The sequence below is a fragment of the Sipha flava genome, unplaced genomic scaffold (genome assembly GCF_003268045.1).
Source record: "Sipha flava isolate LNK unplaced genomic scaffold, YSA_version1 530_pilon_pilon, whole genome shotgun sequence".
NCBI lineage: Eukaryota > Metazoa > Arthropoda > Insecta > Hemiptera > Aphididae > Sipha > Sipha flava.
In genome coordinates, this window is record NW_020273512.1 from 143,162 (window position 1) to 160,981 (window position 17,820).

Here is a 17,820-nt window from a genome sequence, read left to right on the forward strand (position 1 = left end):
ATCGGACTTATCGATACGGGGAGTGCATATACAATCATTCGTAGATCAGTAGCTGATCAGCACGGACTACTAATAGAACCAAAGGCGATCACTATGTGCGTGTATGGTAATGCTCAAACTGTTACCAGCTATAGGCAAACAAGTGCAGTTTTGAAAATCGACGAAGTAAGTGAGCGAATATCATTAATTGTCGTCGATGACTACATTCAAAAGTATGATATCATAGTTGGTAGAACTTTTACTGACTGCGAGAATGTATCTTTTGTCAAAACGAAAGACCGACTGTTATTCACTTACGGTATGCGATTTCCCTTTGAAGAAGAAGACAACATATGCGGTAACTTGGTCAAGTGTGGTGCAAAAATAGTACGTGATACCGAGATATTACCAGCGAAAAGTGCATCGATGGTTGAAGTCGAAGTTAATAACGAACAGATCGAGATCGTGCTTATCAACGACAACGAAATAGAGACAACTTTGAGTAAGGGCGATAAAGTTGGCGATTTAATATATAATACAAACGCAAATGAACCTCTGACGTCTGATCAAACACCCATTACCGTGGATATGGTGCAGCATGGACCAGATATGACCAAGGAAGGAAATTCATGAACTTACAGAGCTGTTAAATAAATATCGCTCTTGTTTCGCGTTCAGTCTGAACGAGTTGGGATGCACGAGTGAGGTGGAGATGGAGATCGTAGATGATGGAAAACCGGTTGTATGCAAACCTTATCGAGTTAGCCTTGCTGAGCGGGAAACCATAAGTCGAATAGTTAAGGAATGAAAGGATGCTGGGATTGTAACAGAAACAAAATCTCCGTATGCGTCGCCCGTATTGTTAGTTTCAAAAAAAAATAGAGAAGCTCGATTAGTAGTCGATTATCGGAAACTAAATGCGCAGACCGTACGTAAAGTATTTCCAATGCCAAATATTGATGAACACCTAGAGGCCCTATACGGTGCAAAAATGTTTAAATGGACTTAGCTTCAAGATATCTGCAAGTACCACTGTCTGAATCAGCGAAAGAAAAGACAGCATTCATAACCCCAAACGAATCCGGCCAGTTTGAAAGAATGGTTTTTGGTTTAATTAATGCACCGTACGAATTCTCACGCCTCATGCAACGAATATTACATCCACTCAAGAAGAAAGTAGCAATGTGGTATCTAGATGATATTTTGGTCCCTTCTACGTCGTTTGATGACATGATAAAGCGTCTGAGACAAGTATTAGATGCGCTGAAGTCAGCTAATTTGACCCTAAAATTGAGTAAGTGTTATTTTGAGTTTCCTGAGGTGGCATAACTTGGATTTATGCTATAGGTCGACGGAGTACGTTCGGGTGAACAGAAGATGGTAGCTGTACAGCATTTTCCAAGGTCACAAAACAAACAGGAAGTACGAAGATTTTTGGGTTTATGCGGATTCTTCAGAAGATTTATCACACATTATGCGCAACTGGTACGACCAATCAGTGAATTACTGAAAGAGAAGGTAGCGTTTACTTGGACAACATCACAAGAGACTTCATTTCAAACTCTAAAGAAGAAACTGGTTAGTAAACCTATATTGCAACTATACAATCCGACAGCTCACACCGAATTACATTGCGATGCCAGTAGTGTCGGGATAAGTGGTATGTTACTTCAACGTGGTGACGACGGACACTTACATCTAGTACACGCTGTATCGAAAAAAACCACCTCGGCGGAGGAAAACTACCACTCTAGCAGACTGGAACTAATGGCAATAGTTTGGAGAATGACTAGGTTACGTCAATATCTTATAGGTATAAAGTTTATAGTTATGACCGACTGTCAAGCGATAGTGCATCTAAATACCCAAAAGACCGTTCAACCCCAAATCGCAAGATGGGCAACCCTTTTGAGTGAATTTGATTTTGAAATTAAACACCGTCCAGGGACCAAGATGGAACACATTGATGCGTTAAGTCGAGCGCCGATCAACCCTTCCCTTCAGAGGACACCGAAGTGGAGGTGCTGGATAAACGGTTAGAGGTGCTTATTACTATGAGTGAAGAAGAACAGGTTCTGGCGATGCAACGGACTGATGCTGCCCTGAAACACATCGTGGAGATCTTAAGTCGAGAGGATTTAAGTCGTACACAATCGGAAGCTGAATTAGTCAAGGACTATTGTCTAGAGAAAGGATTGCTGTATAGAAGGGTCACTGTTGATGGGAACATCAGAAAGTTATGGGCAGTACCAAACTCCATGCGAAAGAGTATCGTGGTGCGGTTCCACGACCTAGCTGGACATTTCTCTGTGGAACATACTGTCCTCAAGATACGAGAAAAATACTACTTTCCACGGATGCGGCGTTATGTACGTATACACATAAAGTGCTGCCCCTAATGTATTTTAACGAAGGTGCCACGGGAAAGACAACCGGGAGAACTGAATCCGATCGAGCCTGGAAAGCGCCCCTTTGAAACGGTTAATTTGGACCATGTAGGCCCTTTTGTCAAGTCAACGAAAGGAAACAGGTATATCCTAGTGTTAATTGATAATCTTACTAAATTTGTGAAATTGTACCCAGTTAGAAGTTGCGGCACCGAAGGAATGACTAACAGTTTGCGGCAGTTCATTCTGACATATGGTTCGCCTAAACGGGTTATCAGCGACCGAGGGACGGCGTTCACATCCAGGGCGTTTGGGAACTTCTGCTCTCAACATGGGATCAAACCCATCCTAAACTCAGTGCGACACCCGCAATCTAACGGACAGGTGGAGAGGGTCAATAGTACCCTGATACCAGTCTTGCAGGCTAACATGGAATGTGACAATAAATGGGATAAACTTTTATTGGAGGCTGAATGTCAGTTAAATAGCGCATATAATAAAACACTTGGGGATACACCCTTTCATGTATTATTTGGTTATCGACCAAGTTTTAAGTATAGCATACTACATTATTTGATTGCAGAGGATACATGGGATGACACTGAAGGACCCCAAAACAACATTCGTGAGAAGATTACTGTAGAACAACAGCGATGGAAGGAGAGATATGACAGCAGACATGCTAAATCAGCTATATACAATGTAGGTGACTTGGTTTTTATAAGAAGATCACCAGATGTAACCGGAGATTCCACCAAGTTACAGTCAAAATACCGTGGACCATTGGTAGTCATAGAGGTGGCATTCAAAGATGTTTACCGAGTTGCAGGACTGAAGGCTGAAAATGGCAGACGGTATTCCACCACAGTACATGTATCACACATAAAGGGTTATCATCTACCCGAAACCGATGTCGAAGCGGAAGAGACAACAACAGAAGACTAGGAAGAAGAACGATCACCGATGGAAGAACTTGAGAGAAAAGAAACTATCACGGGAATGGACCATGATCCTGGAGAACCGAGACGACCAGAAAGGAACCGTAAACCACCAGTGTGGCATGGTAGCTACAATATGAAGCGATAAGATAGTTGATATTATTATTATTATTATTTACTATTTTTATTATTTTTTTACTTATTATTAAATTACTTATTTTAATTTGTTATTTATGTATAAAAAAAAAAAAAGAGAAATGTTTATATAATTATTAAAATTTGGAGAGATTTAAATGGTAAGCATGAATGTGAGTGAGGACACTCATGGGTCAGGAAGACCGAATGTTATAAAAAAAGGGGAAAAGGGAGAAAGAGGAAAATATTGTAAATGTGCTGGCACTGTTGCCTTTGCGATGAGAGTACGGTCGGGAGTGACGGAAAGAGAGAGAGTGTAGTTCGCGGACGACCGATGAGCGAAGAGTGCGTTGTCGTTATATGTATATCGTTTTGGTGATCTAAGTTTATATGTATATTCTAATGAATAAATGTTTATTAATTTTTTATATTATACTAAGAGTTAATTCTTGTGCGTTTTCTTTGTGTAAAGATAGAATTTTCATAATATATATAACACATACGTAGATATTTTGCATTTTTTTTTTGTGCTTCGATCATTTCAGTAAATAACTCGTTATACATACCAGATACATTTGAAAAAAAAAAACATCAAATCAGCAATAACTATCTAATGTGTCGAGATAGCTTTTAATAATGTTTATTTATATTTACATTTACCCAATTACCTATTTGAACATTTCATAAACCAGACTTCATCAAAATTTATTACACAGATGCTATTTACTAAATGTTTTATTGAGTATTAACAATACAATTCACAAACATCTTAAACATAAAAATTTAATATTATCTAATATCTATATAAATTACATTATCGTAATAGTAAGTACAAGTATAAATTATCAAAACCAACTAGTGTTACTGTATGGCTGGATTCATTTGGTTGCTAATGCTGTTTCGCAACTTTTTTAAAAAATATAAGTATATTTCAGTAGAGTTGAAACTGAACATCTCAATAATATACTACTACAAATAAAAAAGAATTGTAACGAAACTGAACATTATTCCTTAACAACTAAAATAAAATGACAATATATTATTTACATAAGACGTAATTAAATTTTGAATAGTTTGATTCATAACTCATATTATTATAATTAGGAATGGGCAAAAAACATCGATATTTTTAAAATATCGATGTTTATATTCGATACATCGATGTTGCTTCGATGTTTTTTTATTGACGATACATCGAAGAAAACATCTTTCCGGGCTTTAGAATTGGGAAAACAAAGGCATGTTTCCAATGCTTGGGGATTTATCCGCTATCCCAAATTTTGTTGAATAAGCGGATTATGAAGTGGAATGCTGACAGGGATAAATTGTGTATGAAGCTATATAGGATTTCGTCCGGACCGGGGGAGAGACTGAAGCAGTTGTTTATGACCTAGTTAAGCTCCTTTAAACTGATTGTAGAGTTTAAATATTTTTGTTTCTGGTCTGTTGGATTAATGTTTGATTGAAATTCGCGGTAGTCACTTGTGTTGGTCATATTTATAAATGTCTCATCATAATTGATGTCGGAGCTGTTTGCGTAGAAAATATTTCCTATGAGGTTAGCGACCTCGGTCGGGTTGATATGTATGGTGTTGTCTTTTATAATGTGGAGTTCTTTTTCCTTGTTGTGACCACGCAAGGATCTGACTTTGGTCCAAACTAGGCTTGGGTCGCTATTAAGTCCTATGGTTGATGTAAACAACTTCCATGAATTTTCTTTGCTTCTTTTAACTAAATAACGCGTTTTTGCACGAAGTTGTTTCAATAGGATATGGTCATCGATATTGCCTGTTTTTATGAATACTTTTAATGCTTTGTTCTTGTTTTTAATAGAAAGTTTTATTTCCGGATTCCACCAGGGAACTTTGGAGTTTTTTGTTTTGCCTATTAATAAGTTAGCTGCAGTTATAATTGAGTTGGTTATGTGAGAGACATCATTGCTGATAGGATCGTCTGGTGGTGGGGGATTGGAATTTAGGTATATTTCAACCATCTGTGAGAAAAGATTCCAATCGGTGTTTTTAAGTTTCCATCTAGAAGGCAATTTATTTAACGAAGCTTTACTTGACAATAAATCAATTTTTATTGGAATATGGTCACTACCATAAATTTCAGGTAAAGTCGACCAATTTATACGTTGGGCCAAAGAGGCGCTACACAGAGATAAGTCAATCGTAGAAAATTTACCATGGGTTGGATTTATACGGGTGGGTTCACCATTGTGGAGCAGGGTAATGTTGTCTACTTCAGTGATTTTTTCAATTTGTTTTCCTCTGTCGTCGGTTTTATCAGATCCCTAGTATGTACTGTGACTGTTGAAATCCCCGGTTAGAAGTAAAGGAGTTGGAAGTTGTTGAATTATGTTTTCAATATCAGATGCATCAAATTGGTTTTGGTTTGGTATGTAAATACTGCAGAGGGTAATTTTAGTCTCTAGTTGAAAATAAATAGTGACCATTTCCAGCGTAGATTGGACTGAGACCCGTGAGCTTGGATATTCTGAATGAGCCAGAATAGCAACCCCTCCGCTGTGTCGGACGTAGTCTGTTCTGTTAGTGGTATAGGTATTAAAGTTATTAATGTGGGGATTGAAGTTACCATTAAGGTTAGTTTCTTGTAGGCATATAATAGTTGGATTGTGGTTTTGGATAATTATTTTAATATCGTTTAGCTTTTTTATATAGCCGTTTATGTTCCATTGAATTATGTTTATACTCATTTTGGATTTCAATTTTGGGAGGGTGTGGGTGAGGGTGCTGCTTGAAATAGAAGGTTAGATAATTTTGTAAGTCTGGCTTTAGTGGTCCGATCCTTTATTTCTTTTTTAACTTCTTCAATTAAGTCCATAAGTACGATATTATCTATATTGGCTTCTTCACATAGTGAGTTTATATTGATCGATTTGTTTGTAGAATTTTCAAATATATATTTGAACTGGATAAAAGTTATCGATGTTTCTACTTTGGAAATGAAAACTCCTCTGCTGGTTGCACTACTATATCTATTTTACTAGCCTCAGTATGAGTTATTACTACCGAGTTAGATCTAGAGATAACTTTTGGTTTTTTTTTTTATCAGGCTGTGCGATAGGGAAATTACCACTTGAAGCGTTGGGGAGGTGGGGGAAATTGGTGAGTTTGTGTCTGATAAAGGTTTCTTGATATGGTTATTGGTTGAGTTTTCGATTGGTGTTTGAGTTGTTATATTATAATCAAAAATATTTTCGCAGTCGGGAGTTTTGGTTTCGTCTTGTTTTCTTCATGCTGGTCAGAATAATTTTGGAGGTTGGTTTCATCAATTAGTAGAATATCTGGAGATTGTACGTCTTTCAGAAGAGTGGCAGAATGTTCATCAATTGTATTATCTTGATTTAGCATCGTTTGGGGTGGTTTATGTGGTTGTATATTTTGAGGATTATCTGGAGATGTATGTTTTTTGCATGATGTAGTAGTGTGTCCCACTCCTTAACATAGAAAATAAATGATTTTGTCATCAGTAAAAAATATTCGAAACGATGTTTGGTTGTTATTGATGACTAAAGAGCCGGGAAGTTTATTTATATCTTCTTGTTTGATAAACATTTGTCAACAAAAGCTCCGTATGTGTTCGCAGCCTTCAATATTTATTCCGGCTTTTATATGATTAATTTGAAATACTGGGATTATGTCGATTTTTTGTAATTCGTTAAAAATTGTCTGGTTTGGAATAGAGGGGCAAACATATAACAATAGAGTGATTTTTTTTCCTTCGCATAGGTATAATGTGCTCATTTATTGAAATAGTTTCGGATTTTCCGAGGAGTGTTTTAAGGATATCCTTGCTTGAAAGAAAAACGCAAAGCGGTTCTTTGAGATTCTTGATACATATATTATATCTTTAGGAGATATCAGTTTTGCGATTTCTAGAATGTATTCAACTTGGCGTATGCCATCGATAGAGTTAAATACTAGTGCTTGTTCTCTAGACGGCGTTTTTTCGTTCGAAGTTATGATGGCGAAACTTGGAGGTTGATTATGATTGTGTAGTGTGTTGCACTGGGCATTATCGGTATCAATGCCGATTTCATTTGGTTTATTATTGGCGGCGGAGGTGTCATTATTGATAACAGCGGTGATAATCGAGGAAGCCATAGAAGAGGTAGACGTTGAGTTGATATGATGGGAGGTAGCGGAAGAGAGTGATGTTATACTGTCGTTGTTTTTAAGTACGACATTTGGGCTTGACTTTATGCTTTGTTTAGAATTTGATGAAGAATACTCAGGGGTAGGTTTATTTGTATTTTTGATCGTGCTTTTAAGCCTAAACACACACGGGCCACTTTAAAACCACACCACAACCACAAAACGGTGGTCGTTCGTGGGTGATATATTAATTACATGTATGGTAATATGAAAAACGCAGTCGAACACAGATGGACCACTTTCGGACCACTTTCCGACGGCAGTCTCATCGTGTCGCATGTATCACCCACAAAATAGTGGTCCGTCGGTGGTTGAGCGTAACACACTTGTTGCGGCACATCAACCACTTTCCGACCACTTGCCGCCAGCACTAATAATTATTAATCATTATTATTTTCTATTTATAGAACTATCATTGATAGGTATCTGTATAATCTATACATATATTATTATCAATATTATTTTATGACTAGTGTTATGAAATTTGTCGAGTAGTTGAGTTGGTTCAATTGTTGTTCAGTAGTACATGCTCACGTGTTTTGTGTTCAATACGTACGCTACATTTGTGGTTGTGGTGTGGTTATATTAACGTCGGTTCGGACTTCTAACGACCACAAAAAAGTGGTTCAAAAGTGGTCCGTGTGTGTTAGGCCTAAGTGTTGTCCCTATAGGTGTTGGGATATTATTTCTTTGTTAAAGGCCTGTTTTATCTTTATTATTCATTGCGAGATTTGATCGATATTAAATAATTGTCAAAAACATATTACCTATTTATCGGCTGTCGTTGTAAATAACGAAGCACTATACTGCTACCGGAAGCTATATAAATGCGCACAATCACGGGAGCTATACACGTGCTTAACTGTCGGTGGTCAAACACGTACTGGTGAATTGTATTGTTAATACTTAATAAAACATTTAGTAAATATCCATTGTGTAATAAATTTTGATGAAGTCTGGTTTATGAAATGTTCAAATAGGTAATTGGGTAAATGTAGATATAAATAATATTATTAAAAGCCATCTCAACATATTAGATAGATATTGCTGTTTTGATTTTTTTTATAATGTAACTGCTATGTATAATGATTTATTTACTGAAATGATTGAACCACAAAAAAAAAATGTAAAATACGTATATAGTATGTTCAAATTTTGAATAGTTTGATTCAAAACTCATATGATTATAATATTATTATCGTATTATAGTGATTTGATATAATATAATGATAATAGCCTAACATTATGATAGTAGTGAATAAACTACGCGCATGCACAGAATGCATAAGGTGCATTCCTGTGCTTAGACGCTCCTAAATTGTAATATGTTATTTTTATACTTTATAGCTGATTCAGCCGCGCTGCTGCTGGCTAGTCGCTCACTGACACACGGTGTTCTGGTGGGAGTGTTGATAGGACATTTTTTTTTCCAACAGTGTTGTTTATCTATTTTGTTACATTATTATCGATTATGACCGTTCTAGGTATTGTTAAATTGAGGTATCATTTTGTTTTGACTTCTGGTTTTTACCGTTGGGTTTGATAAATTGCACAGTAGCAGTAAATTGAACGAATATTTAAACAGTAATAAGTCGCAAACGAATAACTGAAATTAAATTCTGTAAACGTTAAAATTATTTTTTTCAGTATGTTTATAAATTTTTGCTATCGAAAATAGGTATTGCCATTTGAAATTTGAAAGCTGATAGTGTTTTATCAAATAAAATTATTAACATTATAACACAGTGTAAAATAGTAAAATCTAGAAAGTTTAAAAAAAAATTATTTTAAAATTCCTAATACTTCCCGAGACATTAACTGGTTCACGATAAAAAAAATCACCTTGTATATATATGTATACAGTTTTTTTAAATTTATTTATTTGTTATTGTTTATGCAGCCCTTAAATATGTGCTCGTTATGTTAATTAAACTATACATTCTTTCACATGCTGGCATACTACCATTGCATAAAAACTATTATTTATCATATTATTAAATTTTTAAATTTTCATCATCGCTGTTAAATTATGTTACACTTCTGTTTATAAATAAATATATTTAACTGCTTGATTTTCATCAAGCTAAAAACGGTAACATATGATATTTACATATCTGTTTCTATATATGTCACCTATTACTTTTTTATTTTAGGATATTTTCTAATACGAATTGTATGATTTTACATAATTTATACAGTAATGTTGATATTATTAAAAATCTGTTGGGCAAAATAAAATTTCTATTTCGAACATCTACTTATTTGCAAAAATCATAAGTGAAAATATTAAGAACGTGGTTAATAATGAGAAACTCCACATAAATATATAGGCTGCCACCAACATAAAAATCGAATTCGGCACCTTCCTTTATAATTTTATAATAATTTAATGACCATTGATAATTTTAAATCCAAATTCAATGTTGGATCTAATTATTTGATTTATGAAATTGTTTTATGATTACTAGATTTTACTATGATTATTGACAACTATGATTCATACTAGAAGAATAAACAATTAAGTTATTAGCTTATTATTTAAGTTTTCACTTTTAACCATTGAACTGACTACTTTATACGATTAAAAGAACATTTTATATACAAGCAGTATATCGGCCACGTAGCTGTGTGTAGTAATGATTATCATCTATATATATATATATATATATAAAGTAGTGACATAATTTATACTAGATGTTCGTTAAAGTACCGATGTACCTACTCATAGTTATATGTTAAACTGTGAAAGTTCAATCATAATTTTTATATTTAATGTTGACTAATTTTTTTAATACATTTTTTTATTAACCAGTCTTAAATCTATAGAAATATTTTTAATCTGTGTTTTGTATTTTATTATTGTCAATCAGATGGTTAATTATTTTCAAATATGTACTGAATGAATTAAAAATATTTTTAAATTATTGTGGTCATCAGTGAAGATTTATAGTTTAAATTTATATGATTACGATCTTAGTACAAAGTGAATTTAAAACGAAACAACAAGTCATGATACATTTGTATAAATCGAAAAGCTAGTTGAGTATTTCATATACATAATAGTATAATATTATGCACCTCAAAAGAATCACGTACGTGTCACTTAAATATATGGCTACGGGGCTTAGGCGAATTCATGTCAACACATAATAGGATAAAAAATTATTTTTATGTCGATGAATAAATTTATTTTTATTCTCAAAAAATGCAATGCATATTTAATATTGCTATTTTTATACGTATTGTAAATTTATTATTTGTGAGTTATGAATTGTTTATTTTCGTTTATACTAATATTATACTCATACCCAGTGTCGACTAGATACACCAAAGGCCCCTGGAGCATTTTTTATGGGTTCTCTTAAATAAATACATACAACCCACTTTCGTATTAGGTTGCAGAATAATTTTAGATCTATTTATTAGATATTACCTTTACAGTGATAATAGTATGTTAGATAAACACATACTGTATGTATGTATTTATTGTATATGTTATTTATCGTTATGTACTTTAATATGTACACATATTATTTTTGTAAATATTTAAAACGCATAAGAGTAACAACCCGGGATCCGTCTATAAAAAAATTGTATCTTCAAAATATATCAATCGAAGTTGAATTTAAATTCTTTTTATTTTTTAATTGTGATTATGCTGATTATAGTGACGTGCCCAGAGGGTAGGCCTGGTAGTCCTGAGCCTATCTAGTTTTCAAGTAGTTGTTATTATTTACTTATAACATCTTTAAGTATTATTAATAAGTCAAACAAGAGGAATTGTGTTATTATGTTATTATATTATATGATCATTTTTTTCTAATTAAATTTAAGAATGGTATGAAGTTTACGAAAAAAATAAAAATATGTGTACCTATATAAATTAAAATAATTATAGCTGGGTCTGTACTACATTTTGATCCTGGGCACGATTCTGCCTGATTTACTGTTAATATAATTAAAATGGAATAATAATTTGGCGTTAATTATTTAACAACCTACGTTTTAGGTATTGAACATCGCAAGGAATGTATTGGACAAAAATGTAAATGAGAAATAGAGGATTTCCTATTATCTTTTCAAACAATTAGGTACAGGGTTCTTTTTTTAAATCTTCATATGGAGCTTTTACTTTAGATATACTCATAATAATTGATAATACTCGTGATTTCAGTTTAAGAATATTTCTTTCGCTGCATAGTCAATTTACAATACATTTATTATTATATTGTAAAATATTGAATACAAATTAATACGTTTTATAATACAGATTATTAGTATATTACATTGACTTGGCCATTTTAATTAATCAATATTTAAGAAATTGGCCTAGAAGTTGCCTTGAAATCAAAACACAAGTGATACAACGAAATTCGTAATATGTAGGCAACTTTTTTGCCTAAATTCAATATATTTGCGATCAATTAAAATTAGTGAATATTTTGGAAAATATAGACAAATAAGCGTACATAATCTTTAATTATTTATTAAATTATTATTTCTACATATCTATTTATGTTTCTAGTGATATTATAATGTGAACGTACACCGTTTGAACGAATCGACCCAAAATATATTCTGTTTAGGCGAATAAATATATACCGTTTGGACGAGGATTATTTAACTAAAAATACCGTTTGGATGGTATAAAAATGCTTATAATATACACTCAACAATTAATTAAACAAAATTATATAAAATATAAATAATTAATAATAAGTTCTGTTTAAAAAATATTGATGTGCATATTAATAATATTATTATTTATAAGTAGGGAATAATCTACAGTCAAAAAATTAAATTAATAAAATAAAATTACTGATAATATAATTATTAGTAGTTTTTAAAGCAATCTATTGGACTGATATTTTAAACCTAAATATTTTATGTATTCTAATTAGTTAATATCCCTTCTTTTATATTTATTCCATGTTTCTTGTATAAACTCAATTTATTTTTTATTAGCAATATTATCATCAGTATCTGTCATCAGATTTTTACCTCGCACAGGTAAAAATAATTTTACTCGCCCAAATGGGCAATTATTTTTTTGATCAAAATTATTACCTTCACCCAAACGACCACCGCCTTATGATGTTAACATATTTACAATCTTTTATTAAATTATTTCCTTTACCTATACCACTATCATCACAGTGCATGGTAACATGATGTAGCACTGCAGTATTTCATGTCAACTGGGCACTAGAGTTCAGCATCATCCGTCAAAGCCGATGAAAGAGTAGAGTTGTAAGGGTCACAGTCCTGAATTATGGACCTTTAGGAAACCCCGTCATCCTGGTCCATTATGCAAAAAATATTTATAATTATTTGTTATACTAAAATGAAATAATACTAATTAATTTTATGTGTGTACAATAATTTAATTATTAATATGTAATAATAATAAAAGTTATACGAGCGATGAGACCTAATATTTTAATATTAGGATTTCTGTTGTATACTATATCAATATAAAATTATCATTAATCTAGGTATGAGCAAATTATACGTGATGGGAATTGTCCACAGCGTATGAAATTGTAAATAATTTAGTTCTCACTCACACCTATTGTCTTATAAAAAACGCACCTATTGAATTGTGCACAGTAATTTTAAGTTATATTATTTAACATTAAGTATTCAACAAATTGGTGCCGAAGATTTATTAATTTTTATTTTTTTTTTCTTGTATATATGGCATATTTTATATATAAATTGTTAAATAAATCAATTAAAAAAAAAAAAAAAAAAAACAAAAGAACTCTGACCTCATTAAATATGATGGCGCTAGTACGCAATAACGAAACATCAACGACGCCGGTAGTAAGGACCATATACTCGTAATTCATCTACACTATGGGAATTTTCGATCATGAAACAAATTTCAAAATATATTTCGCTCGGCTAAAAAATATTTTTGCCGCCAATGATATCTCGGAGTAAAGTAAAAAAAGGGTAATTTTACTATTCCCGATTTCAGAGGAAGTACACAAAATTCTATTCAGTGTTTGTTTGCCCGAGTACCCTGATGAGGCTTTTGATTCTTAATCGGTCATATTGCAAAGACACTATGATCTGAAGGAATCGTATTTTGCCACCCATCACCAGTTTTATCTAACTTGTAAGAATTACGATGAAAGTTTGGCTCAGTGAGGTACTTGCGTACGTGAAGTCGCTTCTAAATGCGGTTTCGGGCCAGATCTGGAGGTAGTTTTGCGGGACGTATTCGTCGTTGGTATGTGTTTCTACAAGATCCAGAACCAATTACTGGAAGAGGACAGGTCAGAAACATCAACCACGCTAGCCAAATTGGTGGAGGTGGCAACCACCATGGAGGCCTACATCAACGCGAGCAAAGAGTAGTCGAAGGAAACGAATAGTGCACTCCATTCCACCAAACAAAAAGGATTTCTCGGACAGGTACCATCAAAAGCAGATACGGGTAACCAAGTCAACGGAAAAAGGAAATGTCAAGTATGCGGTCGATCCAATCACAACAACGGGTCAATGTAAGCTTAAAAATTTTTTTTTTTTTTTTGATTTGTACATAATAGTGGACAATTTGGCACCGATGAGCAAAGCTAAGGGTAGATAAAATAAAAGTACTTAATGACTTAATTCATAAATCACAAAACAAGTTTTTAATGGGAAAGGAGCGGTCAGGCGGCCACCCGGGAATTGAGCCACAATTAACCTTTTTTTAAAAAGATTTATGGTAGTTGGGCCACTACAGTTTTACATTTATAACAGGTAGACCCGGTGATTGGGCCACTATTGTCACCGAGTCCTTTAATTCACATTTTAAAAACAATTTTTATATGACACATTCCAATATTCAAAATTTTTTAAATGTTTTATTGGGGATTTAATCCGAAATATATATTAAATGAGAAGCATAGGAACGATAAAAGCAAGAAAACGAATTTTGATTCGTAAAAAAATATACTTTTAATGAAATTCAAAATTATGAAGAAGGGAAAAAGAATAGATTTGAATTTGTAAAATTGGTACATATTATTTAAAAAAATAATTGTATTTTTATGTACTTCTCAGAAAAAAATATTTATGATAATTATTATTATTTGACTAATTTTATTGACTTTTTATATTATATTAAATTTGTGAATCCTGTATATGGTATTATTAAAAAAAAATGATTGTATATTATGCTTCATAAAAATAATTATTAGTTAAAAAACATTGTATATTCGATATTCGTATATTTTGTGCTGTAAATTTATGACCCGATCTCCGAGTACACTTTAAAAATATAGATTTAATTTGTGGCCTAATCTCCGGGTAGTAAAATGTAAAAAAATATTTTATACGAAGCAGGTAGATAAAATGTGGCCCAGTTACCGACCGTCCGATCAGGCAACCAAGATTTATGCATAGATTTAGTTGATTCTTGTTTCGTACTTAGGGATATTTCCTGAGATAATTTTAAGCTCCGTACAGAGTTAATTTAGTAGTCGAAAGTAAACCTATAACTTTTAAAATCGATACCAGTTAGATGCTCAGTATTATTTCCGAGTCGACGTTTAAATCGCTAATAGGTCTAAAGGTTAGTAACTAATGACGGTAAGCTATTGGATTACATTGGTAATATAATTACATTGAAAGCTACTATCAGCTACTATCACTATCAGTCATGGATAATAATAAAACAGCCAACTTATGGGTGTATATTATAAAAACGGGGGACCAACATTACTCGGTTGGAAGGGTTTTTCAACGCTCGGGAATAAGGGCATCGTTCATAACCGCACACTTTTATAAATATATATATATATATATATCAATTACGTATACATTTATCTAAAATAACATGAGTGCCTCTCGAGACCGACCGGGATCACTGGCTCGCTCAGACAGTTAAAAACGAAAATATCCCCCGATTTACTAGGTAACTCACCCCAAGTAAATCCCAGGATAAAAAAAAGATTTTGTGTGGGACTCAGGTGAAACCGTCAACGTGAACTGTACATGAAAAGAAGTATGCGGTTATGAACGGTAAGTGTGTGGTTTTGATGACCACTGGGTATTAAAACGTATTAGAATGTCACTTTACGAGTTCAGATGATAATTTTAATACGGCTCTAAAAAAGTATCTCACCGCATTCAGTGAAGGAATGAGGACATTTACGGGTACAAAATGTCTCCAAAAATAAAACCAAGAACGAGGCCGAAGTTTTTTAAACATCGACCCATTTCTCTAGCGTTAATGGAAAAAGTTGAAACTGAGATAGATCGGTTGTTGATTATCAACGCTTCGATACCCGTCGAACACGATGAATAGTCTACCCCTTTAGTTCCGATATTGAAAGGAGATGATAGTGTCAGGCTATGCGGAGAATTTAAAATTACTGTAAATCCCGTGTTGGTCAATATCCTCTACCCAAAATCAAGCACTTTTAGGCCAGAATAGAGGGAGCCAAATATTTTTCAAAAATAGACTTAAAAGATGCTTATCAATAGTTGGTACTCGACAATAGTTCGCGCACGTTAACGACCATAAGTACGACAAAAGGCATATTCAGGTATATCGCGATCCATTTGGTTTGAAATCATTGGCGGCTGAATTTCAGAAAGCAATCGAAGTATAACAAAATAAAAAGGGGTCAAAGTTTTCATTGATTATATCATAATATTGGGTAAAACGGTTTCTGAACACAATTTACGTTTGGAGCAACTTCTGAAAGTACTTGGTTTAGCAGGTTATTTTTACAACGAATGTAATTTAATGGACATTTTTATTTGTGCTCAAAATCAATAACTTAATATACGACTTTTAATATTTGCTCCGTAGAACGGTCATATTTTATGGCCACTTAATTCATGCAATCCATAAAATAAGTCATGAGTACATTTTTTAATTCAAGTCGTATGCATTTATATTTCTTATTCAAATGAAATTCTTTCTAAAAATAATCTATTAGAGAATGCTTTCGAAATGTCAATATTCTAATATTAATTTAGTTTATGTTTTAATAAAAATATTTCTAAATGTCATTCCATGTTTTTAATTTTCATTACTCTTATTATATTCACTATTTCATGTATCGTACTTATCCATATACTACTCTATGACTTCATAGCTTATCAAGTTTTAATTGTTTCCTTTTTCCTATTATACTAGGTTTTCAAAGTGAGGTTCATAAAATGGATTTTCAGAACTCTTCTTTCTTCTTGGTTTACTGTATTCGAGCACTCGGCTATTGTAATTTACGCTCTAAAATATGATCCTATGACTTGGGATCCTTCTATGGCCAACGGCTGTCACCGACTAGGTAGGGTCGAATACAAATTCGAAAGCAGTATCACATTTGTGATTAAAATAGATTGCTCTCATTATGATAATATCCTTGCTTTCCAACATTTCGATGTTAAATAGTAATTCCATATACTCAGTCATTCATCATCAGTTATAGTGACTGGGAATATAAGTGTCTTCTAGTTATTCTATTGTCTTTTATCCACGCCTTTAGTAGTGTTTGAAAACTTCATAAAATATTTCAAATGCGTGAAATATTTCAGTATTATAATACATTTTTTTTTTTTTAAATGAGTTTTATTTTTACGTATAATTGTTATTACTTATTTTCACAATCATATAACACAACAATCATAAACTACTCATTAGTTATGGTTTTCTTTGATATTGTTCATTTAAAATTGTATTCAACATTATTTTTATTGACAAAAAATCATACAAAAAACATAATGATTCAATATTATATATTTATATTGAATTCTTACATTAGTGAACTGTAGAACTGTATATTAATATAGCATAATATACTTATCAATTTATCATTTATTTATTTAAATATATAAATATAAATATAAATGTGATATGCCATGTAGCCAAGTTTTTAATAGGAATATAGTTTATTCAGCTTAGTGTAATACATTTGCTTATAGGTTATAGCCTATAAGGAATTGATAAATTATGTACAAAAAATAAATAATAATTATAATAATATAATCTATTATATTTTACATATTTAAAATAAATAAAGTATAAATATCGTACTTATATTTAGTCATAATAATAGTACCATCATATATAATGCATTGTTAGTCGATGTCGTCGACGTTAAGCCATTTCCTGGGGAAAAAAAATCAAATTTCACTATAATACTGTAAATAGTAAAAAACAAGATCCAATATAGTAATAATATATTAACCACGGTA

General features: G+C 32.6%; 1 protein-coding gene across 1 annotated transcript; it reads left to right on the plus strand.

Moving 5' to 3' along the window:
* The first annotated feature begins 2,033 nt into the window (after positions 1-2,033).
* On the plus strand, positions 2,034-3,032 carry LOC112690960 (uncharacterized protein K02A2.6-like). The gene is made up of 3 exons (XM_025565069.1): positions 2,034-2,255; positions 2,394-2,841; positions 2,950-3,032. Coding segments are annotated over exons 1-3 (672 nt in total). The 3' UTR covers positions 2,952-3,032.
* The last annotated feature ends 14,788 nt before the right edge of the window (positions 3,033-17,820 follow it).

Coding starts and splice junctions, on each gene's coding strand:
- LOC112690960 (XM_025565069.1), top strand. CDS start 2,034: ATGAGTGAAGAAGAACAGGTTCTGGCGATGCAACGGACTGATGCTGCC. Junction 2,256..2,393: donor CCATGCGAAAGAGTATCGTG/GTGCGGTTCCAC, acceptor ATTTTAACGAAG/GTGCCACGGGAAAGACAACC.